This window comes from Bos mutus, chromosome 16 (assembly GCF_027580195.1).
Source record: "Bos mutus isolate GX-2022 chromosome 16, NWIPB_WYAK_1.1, whole genome shotgun sequence".
Classification (NCBI taxonomy): Eukaryota; Metazoa; Chordata; class Mammalia; order Artiodactyla; family Bovidae; genus Bos; species Bos mutus.
In genome coordinates this window covers 4,356,522-4,371,693 of record NC_091632.1, presented here as the reverse complement: position 1 = coordinate 4,371,693, position 15,172 = coordinate 4,356,522, and the positions used below count along the sequence as shown (strand labels likewise).

General features: G+C 37.8%; 1 protein-coding gene across 11 annotated transcripts in view; it reads right to left on the bottom strand.

Annotated features, from left to right (window-relative positions):
- The window catches only part of C4BPA (complement component 4 binding protein alpha), a 47,021-nt gene that overhangs the window by 30,872 nt on the left and 977 nt on the right, over positions 1-15,172 (bottom strand). The window contains exons 2-6 of one of the 11 annotated variants that reach the window (XM_070384605.1): positions 10,728-10,846; positions 8,244-8,344; positions 6,594-6,757; positions 5,311-5,493; positions 4,524-4,623 (exon numbers count right to left, since the gene is read on the bottom strand). In XM_070384605.1, the coding sequence (XP_070240706.1) occupies positions 4,524-4,623; positions 5,311-5,493; positions 6,594-6,735 (425 nt within the window). In that variant the 5' untranslated portion in view covers positions 6,736-6,757; positions 8,244-8,344; positions 10,728-10,846. Of the gene's footprint in view, positions 1-4,523; positions 4,624-5,310; positions 5,494-6,593; positions 6,846-8,243; positions 8,345-10,727; positions 10,847-15,172 lie in introns of all 11 variants that reach the window. The other 10 variants (XM_070384607.1, XM_005891641.3, XM_070384603.1 and 7 more) reach the window with 10 other exon arrangements.

Sequence of the window (15,172 nt, the reverse complement as noted above, 5' to 3'; positions counted from 1 at the left end):
TAGCACTGTTTACAGTAGCCAGGACATGGAAACAACCTAAGTGTCCATCAACAGATGAATAGATAAAGAAAATGTGGTACATACATACAATGGAATATTATTCAGCATAAAAGGGAACAAAATTGGCCCATGTGGATGGACCTATAATCTGTCATACAGAGTGAAGGAAGTCAGAAAGAAAAAAACAAATATGGTATATTAATGCATGTATGTGGCATCTAGAAAAATGGTACAGATGGACCTAGTTTCAGGGCAGGAACAGAGGCACAGACATAGAGAATTGGCATATAACACAGCAGGAAAAGGAGAGTGGAATGATTAGGAGATTAGGTTTGACATATATACACTACCATGTGTAAAATAGCTAGCTAGTGGGAACCTATAGTAAAGCACAGGGGACTCAGCTCAGTGCTCTGGGATAACCTAGATGGGTGGGATGGTAGGGAGAGATCTCAAAAGGAGGCGATAGATGTATACATATAACTGATTCACTTTTTGTACAGCAGAAACTAGCACATGCATTAGTTGCTCAGTCATGTCCAACTCTTTGCAACCCCATGGACATTAGCCTACCAGGCTCCTTTGTCCATGGAATTCTCCAGGCAAGAATACTGGAGTGGGTTGCCATTTCCTTCTCCAGGGGATCTTCCCGACCCAGGGATCAAACCTGGGTCTCCCACATTGCATTGCAAGTAGATTCTTTACCATCTAAGCTGCCAGGGAAGCCATAGGAAAGCAATTATATTCCAGTAAAAAAAAAAAAATTTAACATATAAGCACATAGGCCTAATCATTTTCCTGTGAAGGCTCCCATGTACATACAAAAATAAGATTGGTATACTTTTCTCCTATTAATATGTGTTATGTCAACTTAATTCTCAGGCCCAGTCAGAGACCCTAAGAGGGTAAAGGTAAAGTTTTGTCTTCCCTACAATAACATATTCGTGTCTAGAGAGACTCAGCATTTAAAAAAAAATCTATTCTCCTAAAATAAAGTTAAAAGCTAATCCAACATGATTTTAAAATATGCCTAACTTTAAAGTTCATATAGAAAGATAAACAAGTATTGTTAGGAAAATCCTAGAAAAGAAAAGTAATTAGATAGCACTACCCATATTACTATTAAAACATACTATAAAACATCAATAAGTAGAAGACTGTGCAATGTGTATATAAATATACAGACAAAACAATGATTGAATAGAAAGTCTAGAAATAGACCCAGATATATATGAGAATTCCATATAGTAGCCAAAAACAATCTCAAATCAGTAAGTTAAGGATGGACTTTTTAATAAATGGTGTTGAGATAACAGGAAAGTCATATGGAAAAATAAGGACTTGGATATGTACCTCATACTGTATCAGTTCAGTTCAATTCAGTTCAGTCGCTCAGTCATGTCCACTCTTTGCGACCCCATGAATCACAGCACGCCAGGCCTCCCTGTCCATCACCAACTCCAGGAGTTCACTGAGACTCACGTCCATCGAGTCAGTGATGCCATCCAGCCATCTCATCCTCTGTCGTCCCCTTCTTCTCCTGCCCCCAATCCCTCCCAGCATCACAGTCTTTTCCAATGAGTCAACTCTTCGCATGAGGTGGCCAAAGTACTGGAGTTTCAGCTTCAGCATCATTCCTTCCAAAGAAATCCAAGGGCTGATCTCCTTCAGAATGGACTGGTTGGATCTCCTTGCAGTCCAAGGGACTCTCAAGAGTCTTCTCCAACACCACAGTTCAAAAGCATCAATTCTTCAGCGCTCAGCCTTCTTCACAGTCCAACTCTCACATCCATACATGACCACAGGAAAAAACATAGCCTTGACTAGAAGGACCTTTGTTGGCAAAGTAATGTCTCTGCTTTTGAATATGCTATCTAGGTTGGTCATAACTTTCCTTCCAAGGAGTAAGCGTCTTTTAATTTCATGGCTGCAGTCACCATCTGCAGTGATTTTGAAGCCCAGAGAAATAAAGTCTGACACTGTTTCCACTGTTTCCCCATCTATTTCCCATGAAGTGATGGGACCAGACGCCATGATCTTCGTTTTCTGAATGTTGAGCTTCAAGCCAACTTTTTCACCCTCCACTTTCACTTTCATCAAGAGGCTTTTTAGTTCCTCTTCACTTTCTGCCATAAGGGTGGTGTCATCTGCATATCTGAGGTGATTGATGTTTCTCCTGGCAATCTTGATTCCAGCTTGTGCTTCTTCCAGCCCAGCGTTTCTCATGATGTACTCTGCATAGAAGTTAAATAAACAGGGTGACAATATACAGCCTTGATGTACTCCTTTTCCTATTTGGAACCAGTCTGTTGTTCCATGTCCAGTTCTAACTCTTGGTTCCTGACCTGCATACAGATTTCTCAAGAGGCTGGTCAGGTGGTCTGGTATTCCCATCTCTTTCAGAATTTTCCACAGTTTATTGTGATCCACACAGTCAAAGGCTTTGGCATAGTCAATAAAGCAGAAATAGATGTTTTTCGGGAACTCTCTTGCTTTTTCCATGATCCAGAAGATGATGGCAATTTGATCTCTGGTTCCTCTGCCTTTTCTAAAACCAGCGTGAACATCTGCAAGTTCATGATTCACGTATTGCTGAAGCCTGGCTTGGAGAATTTTGAGCGTTACTTTACTAGCGTGTGAGATGAGTGCAATTGTGCGGTAGTTTGAGCATTCTTTGGCATTGCCTTTCTTTGGGATTGGAATGAAAACTGACCTTTTCCAGTCCTGTGGCCACTGCTGAGTTTTCCACATTTGCTGGCATATTGAGTGCTGCACTTTCACAGCATCATCTTTCAGGATTTGAAATCGCTCAACTGGAATTCCATCACCTCCACTAGCTTTGTTCGTAGTGATGCTTTCTAAGGCCCACTTGACTTCACATTCCAGGATGTCTGGCTCTAGGTGAGTGATCACACCATCGTGATTATCTTGATTGTGAAGATCTTTTTTGTACAGTTCTTCTGTGTATTCTTGCCACCTCTTCTTAATATCTTCTGCTTCTGTTAGGTCCATACCATTTCTGTTCTTTATCAAGCCCATCTTTGCATGAAATATTCCCTTGGTATCTCTAAAATTCTTGAAGAGATCTCTAGTCTTTCCTATTCTGTTGTATACTATATATTTACTACAAATGGATCAAAGCTTTTAACATTAAAAAATATGAAAACATAAAAGTATAGAAGAAAGCTAGGCAAATAGTTCAAAACCTTGTATTTGAGAAGGCCTTTTAAATTAAGACTTAAAATTCAGAAGCCATTTTAAAAGGAAGACTGATAAATTTGACAACATATACCAAAGCCAAGGGCTTCCCAGGTAGTTCAGTGGGTAAAGAATTTGCCTGCAACGCACGAGACACAAGAGACACGGGTTCAATCCCTGGGTGGGGAAGATCCCCTGGAAGAGGAGATCCAGTCAGTATTCTTGCCTGGAGAATCCCATGGACAGAAGAACCTGGCGGGCTACAGTCCATAGCGTCAAAAAGAGTCAGACATGACTGAAGCAACTTAGCACACATGCATGCATGCACCAAAGCCAAGTCAAAAGAAAAACTTTGAACGCAAAGTTGCAGCTCACATCAGAAGCAAGGTGTGAACCCTAACAGACACAAATCCATGTGAATATATATATCCATATACCGTAAAAATTAAGAATAAAATGCCCAACTAGTTAATAGTAAAAATAGGCAAAGGATATGCCAAATAATTCACAAATATTGAATAAATACAAACATCTCTTATTAAAACATGCTGAATTTTACTCATAATAAGAGAAATATACATTTAAACTATAGTAAGATTTCATTTTTACCTCTTAAATTGGGAAATTTTCAACATTTTTACAAGCATTGAAGGTTTGACAGCAAACTTAGTTGGAAAGTTTATGGTGAAATAAACATTTGTATATTCTGCAAAACCATGTAACTCCTACAGAGAGCAATTTGGAAATAGTTTTCAAATTTTCAAATATATGTACTCTTTGACCCAGGATTCCTACCATGGAAATTTACCCTACAGATATAATTTATATATACAAGGTAATGCATTAGAGCATAATTCAGAACAGAAAAAGATTGGAAAATTCATGGATCCATCAAAGAGATTATCAGCCCACAATACATCACACAATAAAATCCTGTGCAGGCGTAAAAGGGAATTAATGAGAAACCTCTCTATGCACAAACATAGAGACACCTTCTGTTTATATTGATAAATAAAATATAAAGCAAGATTTAAGAGATTTAAGACTAATTTTCCTATTGGAAAGTTGTCAAATAGGAATACATAATAATTTCTTAACTTGTATTTATAAAAGTAAACACTAGAAAAATACATGAGAAGCCAATATAAGTGTATCCCTGTTTAAAGATGGAAAGGAATGTGGTGATGGAAATAGAATGAAAGTGAGAATTCTCAGTAGATACCTTTTATATCATGTTTGGTTTTGAAATAAAGATTATATTATACATTAGCTATTTTAAAATTTTAATTTAAAAGAAAAGTATCTCTAGATTGCCTCACACTCACCCTTCTGAACAGCTGAATTCTATTTCTGATCCAAAAGAGTAATCTGTCTTAACTATCACTTGCCCATTAAGTAATTCTCCTGGGTTTTCACATCGTTTTTCTGCGAGAAAAGTTAAAATGATGATTAGCGATTCCATGCACTCAAGGATATGGCATTAGAAAAGAGAGCTGATGGATCATTGTGGTAATGAAGTCTATGGTCCAGAATTTAACATACTGACCAGGGAACTCAGCTCCATTCTACATCTCCAGTGTGTACTTGGAACTTAAGCCACTCAAAATACATGTCCTTGGTCACAAAAGGTACAAAAAAAGTATAGATTGCTTGTGTATACCCATACTACTAGAAAAATATCACAGAATTTATTCTCAATTAAGAGTGAATAACAGCATCTTCTTCCAAACACAGTATTTGGGATGAGGTTTCTTTGAAAACTGTATCATCATTTTCTAGACATGTAATTTTCATAATTTTATACAGTGAATCTAGTTTTCAGTGTATTAAAATGAATTTGCAGTTCACTTCTGAAAAAAAGTACTTAGTGAATAGATTGTAAATGATAGATTTATTTTTCAGTGCAACTAGGTGGCTCCTAATTTGTTTGTTTTATTCATTTGTTTGTTTTTCCAAAAAGTGGCACACGTGTACATTGAAATCAGTAACTGACCAACTGGATTGTTCCTCAGTGATCAGAGATACTCATTTGCATTTATAAAGCTTAGTTCCTGAGGCAACTTTGCAAAGAAGGACAAAGCACAAATAAGAGAAATGAATGTTCATACTTACTGACACAAAACTCTTTGTATTTCCAATTGTCTGTTCCATCACAGATAAGAAAGTTCTTTCTTGAACTTATCCTGTAGCCAGGACGACAGGTGTATCTCAGAGTAGTTCCAGTTTCAAACCTTGTCTCATTCAACTCATTTATTGGAAAAGCAAAGTCTAAATAGGGTGGAATACCACAACTGCCTGAATACCAAAATGACAAAACACTCAAGTTAGAGCTTGAGACACAGCATCCTAAAGTTTCAGTAGCATTACTTTAGGGCAGGAACCATTCTTTTCTCCTCTAATCAAGAAAAGTAATAACTCCTATTATCCCCACTGTTCAATGAATCCAAAGAGTAATTCGTAATACATGTTTGTTGATTAACGACAATGATAAAGATAAAAGGCATAAATTTTTCATTTCTTTTCTCCTATAAATGATTTATCTTAAAAGGATGGCAGACAGGATTTCATCAGCCTAGCAGATTGCCCATATCTGCTGACTCATATGCATCCATGCAAATCCCGAAGTCCAACAGTTTTCTTCAACAGAAGTATATCACCTCATTAATAATAACAGAAACTTACCATTTAATTAATAGTAACATTACATGAGTTTGGGTGAACTCCGGGAGTTGGTGATGGACAGGGAGGCCTGGCACGCCACAATTCATGGGGTCGCAAAGAGTCAGACACAACTAATCAACTGAACTGAACAGAACTGAACATTACATAACATTGATTGTTTCAGAGAACAGAAACTTGGTGGCTAGGAGAAGGATGACTATAACATTCCTAATTTGTCCTTTTTGCATCCTTTGGATTTTGTGTTGTCTGAAGGAAGAAACATGGACCCCTTGAAGCATAACAATCTTAATCCTGCTTTACTTGCAAGAACAAAATATAGGGCTGATTTACCCTTTAGGAGCCACTTTAGAAGTTTATACTTTTCCTGTCCATTCTGGATAAACCCACAGGCAGTGAAGATTGTTTAGTCAGGCTAATAGATAATACAGATTTGTTTCAAGTCATGGCTGGGGACAGATTGTTTTGGAAATCCCTGAAGAAGAAATTCTAGGAGGAAATGTCTACAAAACTGACTATGTGTAAAGCAAATGACCCCTACATTTCAAATTATTCCAAATCCCCTTAAGTTCCAAATTCCTCATCAAATAAACCCTTTGTTGCTAAAGCTGAATTTCTGCTAAAAGCTTAATCAGCTCTTTGTTAGTCTTGAAAGTGAAGGAGCAAATGATCTTGAAACTTTGCTGACAATTTGAACTTCTCTCCCTATTACTCACCAAGAACAGTGGCCAACAGAGTAGCAACCAAGGTCACTTGGAACAGAATTGGATCAGAGATACTCCACAGCCTAGAGAAGGGCCAGGATGCCATTGTCCCCTTGCTATGAAGGATCATAACTGGAACTCGCTGATGCTTCATTGACACTTTTCTGCTGAAAGAACTCAATTTGAAAAACAATCATTGAATTCCTACTTGTCATAAAGCACTAGGATCATGCTATGGGATCCATGTCTTGAAGAAATTACAGCCTAGAATTGGAAGAAAAGACACAAAACAGCAGGTGTTAGCCTCTGAAGAAGCACTCTGCTCATGAGAGAGATTCATTCCAAGTGAGAGATGGGAGGTAGCTTAATCTGAGTTAGGTATTCTGCAAAAGTTAGAAAATGTAGGCAGGGCATATTGGGGAACAGTACATAGCACTACAGTTTGGCTGGAAAGTAAGGTGTTGCAGATGGTTGTTAAGCAGGAGGCAGCTCACAGGTGTGTCTGAATAGGACATAAGAGCCAAGGTTAGGAATTTATGGACGCTACTCTTTAGAGAGTAAAGAGCCAGTGTTTCTCGGTTTTGTTTTGATTTGGTTTTGTTTTTGGTGTGTTTGTTTTTAATATGTCCTTAGAGTGATACATCATTGTATCTTAATATCACTAGAGTGGATGTATTAAATATACATGATAGATTGAAATGAACAGAGGAGAAACAGGGAGATTGATTAAGAAGACTATTGTAGTTGGCCAGGTGAGCCACAGAGATGATCAGACCAAGGAAATGGCAAAGGAGTTAGAGAAAATGAAATAAATTTAAAACAAAACAAAAAGCAGGAAGATTATAAGATAGAGAAAAAAGAGTTGGATCATCATGTATAACATTGGCAGTTCCTCATGACAACTATCAACTGAAACAATAAACCAAGCAATTTGCAGTTTTGGGGGGAAAAGATGGTTTTATTTATAGATATATGTAGGGGCTTTCCAGGTGGATCAGCGGTAAAGAATCCACATGCCAAACAGGAGACACAGGTTCCATCTCTGGGTCAGGAAGATCCCCTGGAGAAGGAAATGGTAACCCATTCCAGTATTCTTGCCTGGAAAATCCCATGGGTAAAGAAGCCTGGCAGGCTACAGTCCATGGCGTCACAAAGAGATGGTCATGACTTAGCAATTAAACAATAACAACATAATATAGATATATATATATATATAGGTATATAAATAAAAATATATGTGACAAATGTACTTTCATTATTTAATTAGACTATTTAAAGACTTATTTAAAGCTAAATCATGAAGAACATTTTCTCTTCACCACACTCCTGTTCCCATTGGAAAAAAAAAAAAAAAAAAAGTGTATCTTAAATTTACATTAGAATTAGTCTTTGTCTTCAAAGGAACACACGAAGTTAAGCCCCAATGAAATACTGAATTTCATCTTTTATTCTGATTCTTCTGTTTGATCCATATGATTCTACTCTCTCCATGTGTCCATAATTCATATTAATTGCATATCCATTTAGATAAAAGGGGTCCCCTCAATATTTGCCTCAAAGATGTTTCTGTCCCACATTTAGGGGAAAAAAGTTCATAGTGGCCCTTCACATGACACGGAGGGCTCCAATTTCTTCACTGAGCAAAGACTCGTCTAATCTTACCTTTGCAAACTCAGTTCTGACACTCAGGCCTCCACCTGCTATCAGCTGCAGGTAACTCCACCCCTACCCCATGAGCTCTGGGCTTGGCCACTAGGAAAATTCTGCAAAAAAAATACCTGTTGAAGAATTTATCAAATATCTTCAGTTATTTAAAATGTGCTTGCAGAATTTGTACTGGAAAAATTGAAAAGAGTCAGGACCAGAGTTCTGAGCCCCTGTTTTTCCTTCTCTGTTTTCTTAATACCTCCCTCCTGATCTCTAGTCTCTACTCCTAGCAAGCTGATGAGACTGGAGACAATTGCGGGTACAGCAGGGTCCAAATGATGAAAACCAGTCCGCTAAATCATCTGCAAAATTTACAAAATATCACAAATTTCTCCCACCCAAAAACCATAAGAATCAGTTTCTTTCATTTTTGATGTCAGTAAATGTGTCATGTTTATTGAATTTCAGTGAAATTAAAGAGATTTAAAAATATCAATGTGTTGGCAAAATAGAATTTGACTGTAATCAAGAGGATAACAGTATAGAGTAAAATTTTTCCCACATGAATTGCTGTAGTTGTTACAATATTCACAAGAAAAATGTACACATAGAACATAATCAGAAAAATATTTGTGAGTATATTTATAAAGATATAGCCATAGATTGAATCCTTAGTTTCAGGAAATTGAACAATACTTAAAATGTTATTTCAAAGATAATATTCATTAGTTATGTTCAAACTATATATTTATAACCATTGAATACATTCAAAATGAATACTTCTTAGAATGATATTAACTAAACTGATAATGTGGTAAGTTCAGCAAATTGATTTCAGTGAACTGATCCTTCAGGAATGGGCATTCATCAAACTGGTTTCTGATGACTAACTTTTTAGTCATAAACCAGCTGATCTGGACAACCCAGATCCCTGACATTTCTAAACATGTTCTTACCTTCTACGCCTGCCCATATCATCTTCCCTCTCGCCATTTCCTCTTTAGTTCCTACTCATTCTAGCCATCCCTTCTCCAGGGTCCCCTCCTGTCCTCCAGACCAGTCTCCAGCTTCCAGTTACAACTGAGTGTTTATAATTCTGATTCTGACTCGGCTTAACTGACAGCTGAGGTTTGTCTTCCCCATTGGACCACAAGTTCCTTGAAGTCAGAAAGTGGGCTGTTAGTCGTCTTGGCCCTCCAAGATACCTAGCCCTGTGCCTCACTCAAAGTGCTCAAGAAATGTTTGTTGCATTTACTTTCAAAAGTACCTAGTGCTAAAACGCTAAAAGTATGTTTTCAAGAAAAATAATACCATTCCATGTCTACTCTTACAGTGCTTGCTTTGTCAAGGTCAGATTTTAGCTGATTTTAAAACAAGGCACATCTGCTATCTTAATGACAGCAGATCCTAGTGATTTTACTCTAGGCTGTTCCCCATCCTTAACCCAAAGTTACCATATCGTCAACTATAAAACATAGGTTAGTAGTGAAGGAAAGAATAAACAAACTCCACAGTTTATGACAGGAGCTAAAAGGCAGCCACATACACGTACAGACCCCATACTGTGGTGAGATTAATGGCATGGCCACAGACACAGGGCTGGGGACTGTGACACAGTCACAGCTGTGACACAGCAAGACAGCATGTGGCCAGACCCTGGGGTATGAACACTGAAGTCAGACCTAGGCCACGTGGATTCAGTCCTGGTTCCCCCTAAGCTCTCAATTTCCATATTTATAAATGGAAAAAAACTATACATATCTCCCAAAATTGCTGAGAGGGTTTGGTTTGGTGCATGGACAGCACATAGTAAATATCCATGAGAAATGTTAAGAAAGAGGATAACAGCGTTGGTGTTGGAATGTGATTCTAACGGAACCAGAACTCCTAGAGTCAAAACATCATCACAAAAATGACATAAAATCATAATGGCTACAATTCCAGGAGACTTTAGCTAAGCTGTGATAAAGAGGAAAACACTCTGGACTTGGGTCAGAAGTCTTGGTCAGGTTTCCACTGTGGCCCATGGTAATAGTAAGGCCCAGTGCGTGCTACATGCTAGGTCGCTTCAGTCCTGCCCAACTCTGCAACGCTGTGGACCATACCCCACTAGGCTTCTCTGTCCATGGGACTCTCCAGGGAAGAATACTGGAGTGGGTTGGTATTTCCTTCTCCAGGGGATCTTCCCCACCCAGGGATCGAACTTTTGTCTATTTCCTGCATTGGCTGTCGGATTCTTTTCCACTAGAGCCACCTGGGAAGTGAGACCCAGGACCACACCCAAAGCAATAACAATGGCACCCCCAGGGGTCCCTCCTAGACTTCTGCTTCCCTCATCTTAACTCTCTTCTTGGAAGGAACTCATTCACTCTATGACCATCACCTATGAATCACTCACAGACCTCTGGGCCCAACTGTCTCCTATGGGTACAAAAACTTATATGTACCATAAACTCAATTATTAATTTAAAAAAAATCTAACTCTGCACTGTTACTTACCACATGTCACGTCAATTTTGAGCCTTTCAGGCCTGCCTCCTTTATTCTTGTTGCTAACTATAAAATTCCTGTGCTGAGCCTTATGACTGGAGTTTTACAAAAGGCTGTGAAAAAAATCTCTGCAAAATAAGGAGGAATTATTTTTCTCTTCCCTTGAAATTACAGAATAGCAGATATCTACATCATAAATTGAGCTGCAAATGTTATATCTAACAAAGGGATGGTTTCCAACACTTGAACATAACTTTTAACCTTTTAAAGTCTAAAATTGTAACTGGTTATCTTAGAAAATTATTTTTTGTCTTAGATAATATTTAAATTAATTATTCTGGTTTTGAAAGTTATAAATACTTGTGAACTTCTTAGCAAGTCCAAAAATAAACTGTTACACTTTCTTCACTTGCAATCCTGAACATAAATTAACACTTTTGACTGTTGGATTTCTTTTCTTTAAATTTCAGCTTTATTGAGGCATAGGTGACTAAATTGTAAGATACTTAAAGTGTACATCGTGATGATTTGACAAAGGTATACATTATGAAAGTATTTCTCCCTGCTCCCCTTCTAATTAATTAACACATCCATTATATCACATATTTGACTTTTCCCCACAGTGTAATTAAAAAATAATTGACATACATCGTTGCATAAGTTTAAGGTATACAGCATGACGATTTGATTCACACAAATTGTGAAATAATTACCATACTACGTCCAGGTAACATTCATCTTCTCATATAGATACAATAAATAGAAAACAAAGAAAAAAAGACAAAATTTTTCCTAATGGTGAGAACTCATGATGAATCTTCAACAACTTTCCAGTACATCATGAAGCAGTTAGTCATGGTCATTGTGCTGTACATTACATGCCTAGCACTTATTTATCTCATAAATAGAAGTTCACACCTTTTAATCACATTCTTCCAACTCCTCCCCCCAACCCAACTCATGCCCTCCACCTCTGGTAACCACAAATTTAATCTCTTTTTCTATAAATTTGTTTTGGACGGTTTTGGTTTTTTGTTTTGTTTTAGATTCCACAAAGAAGTCTACCTTTTCTTTCTAGGAATGACATTTAAGGTCTATTGTCTTGGCAAATTTCAACTGTATGTTACAGTATTACCACCATGTTTTACATTAAATCCTTAAACCTTCATCTTATAGCTGAAAATTTATACCCTTTTACCAAACTCTCCTTGTTTTTCCCATCCCCGAGCCCCTGGCAACCACTTCTTAGATTTCTTAAGAAAAAAAATGTTTTTAAAATTTGTTCTAATAAATCTCAAGGTTCAGCTCAGTATTTCCAACTGCTTTATTTGTATCTCCCAGATATCTTGAATCTAACATATCCAAAACTAAACATACCATCTTCCTTCCAACACTGCTTGATCTTTGCTTTCTGTCTCAACTAAGATAATAATCACCACTCAGTCTTCCAAACTAGAAACCTGGGAAACCCAGCTTCCTCTCTCTTGTCACCTTTCCATATGCAAAGTCACCAAGTCTTGTCACATTGGCTGCAGAAACACTAAGAATCTGTCATTCTCTCTTCTACCTACTTCCATGGTCAGGGTTTATGTTCTCAGAGTTTCCTTCACTCCACCCTGTGTCATTGGTTTTTGTTTTTTTGTTTTTTTTTTAACTTCCTGTTTTGTTTTGTTTTTTAATTTTATTTTATTTTTAAACTTTACAATATTGTATTAGTTTTGCCAAATATTGAAATGAATCCACCACAAGTATACCTGTGTCCCCCATCCTGAACCCTCCTCCCTCCCCATACCCTCCCTCTGGGTCCTCCCAGTGCACCAGCCCCAAGCATCCAGTATCGTGCATTGAACCTGGACTGGCGACTCATTTCATACATGATATTATACATGTTTCAATGCCATTCTCCCAAATCTCCCCACCCTCTCCCTCTCCCACAGAGTCCATAAGACTGATCTATACATCAGTGTTTCTTTTGCTGTCTCGTACACAGGGTTATTGTTACCATCTTTCTAAATTCCATATATATGTGTTAGTATACTGTATTGGTGTTTTTCTTTCTGGCTTACTTCACTCTGTATAATAGGTTCCAGTTTCATCCATCTCATTAGAACTGATTCAAATGTATTCTTTTTAATGGCTGGGTAATACTCCATTGTGTATATGTACCACAGCTTTCTTATCCATTCATCTGCTGATGGGCATCTAGGTTGCCTCCATGTCCTGGCTATTATAAACAGTGCTGCAATGAACATTGGGGTACACGTGTCTCTTTCAATTCTGGTTTCCTCAGTGTGTATGCCCAGCAGTGGGATTGCTGGATCATAAGGCAGTTCTATTTCCAGTTTTTTAAGGAATCTCCACACTGGTCTCCATAGTGGCTGTACTACTTTGCATTCCCACCAACAGTGTAAGAGGGTTCCCTTTTCCCCACACACTCTCCAGCATTTATTGCTTGTAGACACGGATCGCAGCCATTCTGACTGGCGTGAAATGGTACCTCATCGTGGTTTTGATTTGCATTTCTCTGATAATGAGTGATGTTGAGCATCTTTTCATGTGTTTGTTAGCCATCTGTATGTCTTCTTTGGAGAAATGTCTATTTACTTCTTTGGCCCATTTTTTGATTGGGTCATTTATTTTTCTGGAGTTGAGCTGTAGGAGTTGCTTGTATATTTTTGAGATTAGTTGTTTGTCAGTTGCTTCATTTGCTATTATTTTCTCCCATTCTGAAGGCTGCCTTTTCACCTTGCTAATAGTTTCCTTTGTTGTGCAGAAGCTTTTTTTTTTTTTTTTTTTATTTTATTTTATTTTTAAACTTTACAATATTGTATTAGTTTTGCCAAATATCGAAATGAATCCGCCACAGGTATACCCGCGTTCCTTAATTAGGTCCCATTTGTTTATTTTTGCTTTTATTTCCAATATTCTGGGAGGTGGGTCGTAGAGGATCCTGCTGTGATGTATGTCGGAGAGTGTTTTGCCTATGTTCTCCTCTAGGAGTTTTATAGTTTCTGGTCTTATGTTGAGATCTTTAATCCATTTTGAGTTAATTTTTGTGTATGGTGTTAGAAAGTGTTCTAGTTTCATTCTTTTACAAGTGGTTGACCAGTTTTCCCAGCACCACTTGTTAAAGAGATTGTCTTTAATCCATTGTATATTCTTGCCTCCTTTGTCAAAGATAAGGTGTCCATATGTGCGTGGATTTATCTCTGGGCTTTCTATTTTGTTCCAGTGATCAATATTTCTGTCTTTGTGCCAGTACCATACTGTCTTGATAACTGTGCCTTATCCAGATCAAATGCCACCTCATTGGTGAAGAATTGCCCAACCCCTACACCCAAGAAATATCAATCTTTGCTATGCTTCCCTAATTACCTTGCTGATATATTCATTGTAACACTATATTGTACTGTAACTATCTATTCGCGTTTGCCCCTTGACTGTAGGACCCTTGAAAGCAAAGGTGTTTACCCAATTGCCGGTTGCCCAATCTTCCAGTTTCTAACCTAATATTAACTGGCATAATAATAGTTATCCAATAAATGTGAAACAAATGAAATGTGAATTAGTTTTGTCCTTAGAGTGAGAATGACTAAACACCTACTGAGGACCAAATGAAATAATCTGTGCGGAAGTGCTTTGTAAATTTTAAAGAGATGATTCAGTGATTCTCCTCCCCTTGCCGGTTCCCAGGGTGTGTGGTGGCTCACTGGGCCCGGCGGAGCACTTCCAGTTCATCACCATGACTCACTGTGGTACCTCAGCAGAGCCTGCACAGGACTCAGCAAACCACAGAGTATGGAGATGGAGGCTCAGACTTACGAGCTGAGGAGACCTGATTTGAGTCCCAGCAGTGCCAGTCAATTTCTGTGATCTTGAAGAAGCTATATCAGCTCCCCAGTCTCAGTTTCTCATCCTTAAAATGATGACATTAAACTTAGATTTTCCTTATATTCCCTACAAACCCTAGAATTATGAATTACCCACTGAAAAGCTAAGACTTCCTTAGCAAATGCCCTGATATTTCACTATCGCCTTTTAAATTCCTATAGAAATGAAACCAACTCAAGCACTATGGTCACCATGGAGGGTCTCTTGTGAAAAATACCATTGGCATTTGCAAGGCAGTACAGTTTGAGAGGCTCTGGGAAAATCCTCAGCCTCCAAATTTCCCCTCTCATTAGAGATTACTTTTTTAAGTTAACTAATTTTTTTATTATTAATTTATTCAAGTATTAAATATTAAAATTTATTTCTTTAAAATTCCCTTTTTAAAAATTCAGATACCTCTGGAAAAAATAACTTTTTTTCTCCAGTCTAAGTGAGTCTTTCCTACATTCCTTGCAGACTCCAGAAAGAACTTGCTTCCACAATTTTCTCTTTCCTAGAATTTCTTTAACTCTCATCAGCTCCTTCTTTCTGAGCCATATTATAATGTATCTCTAAACTTAATA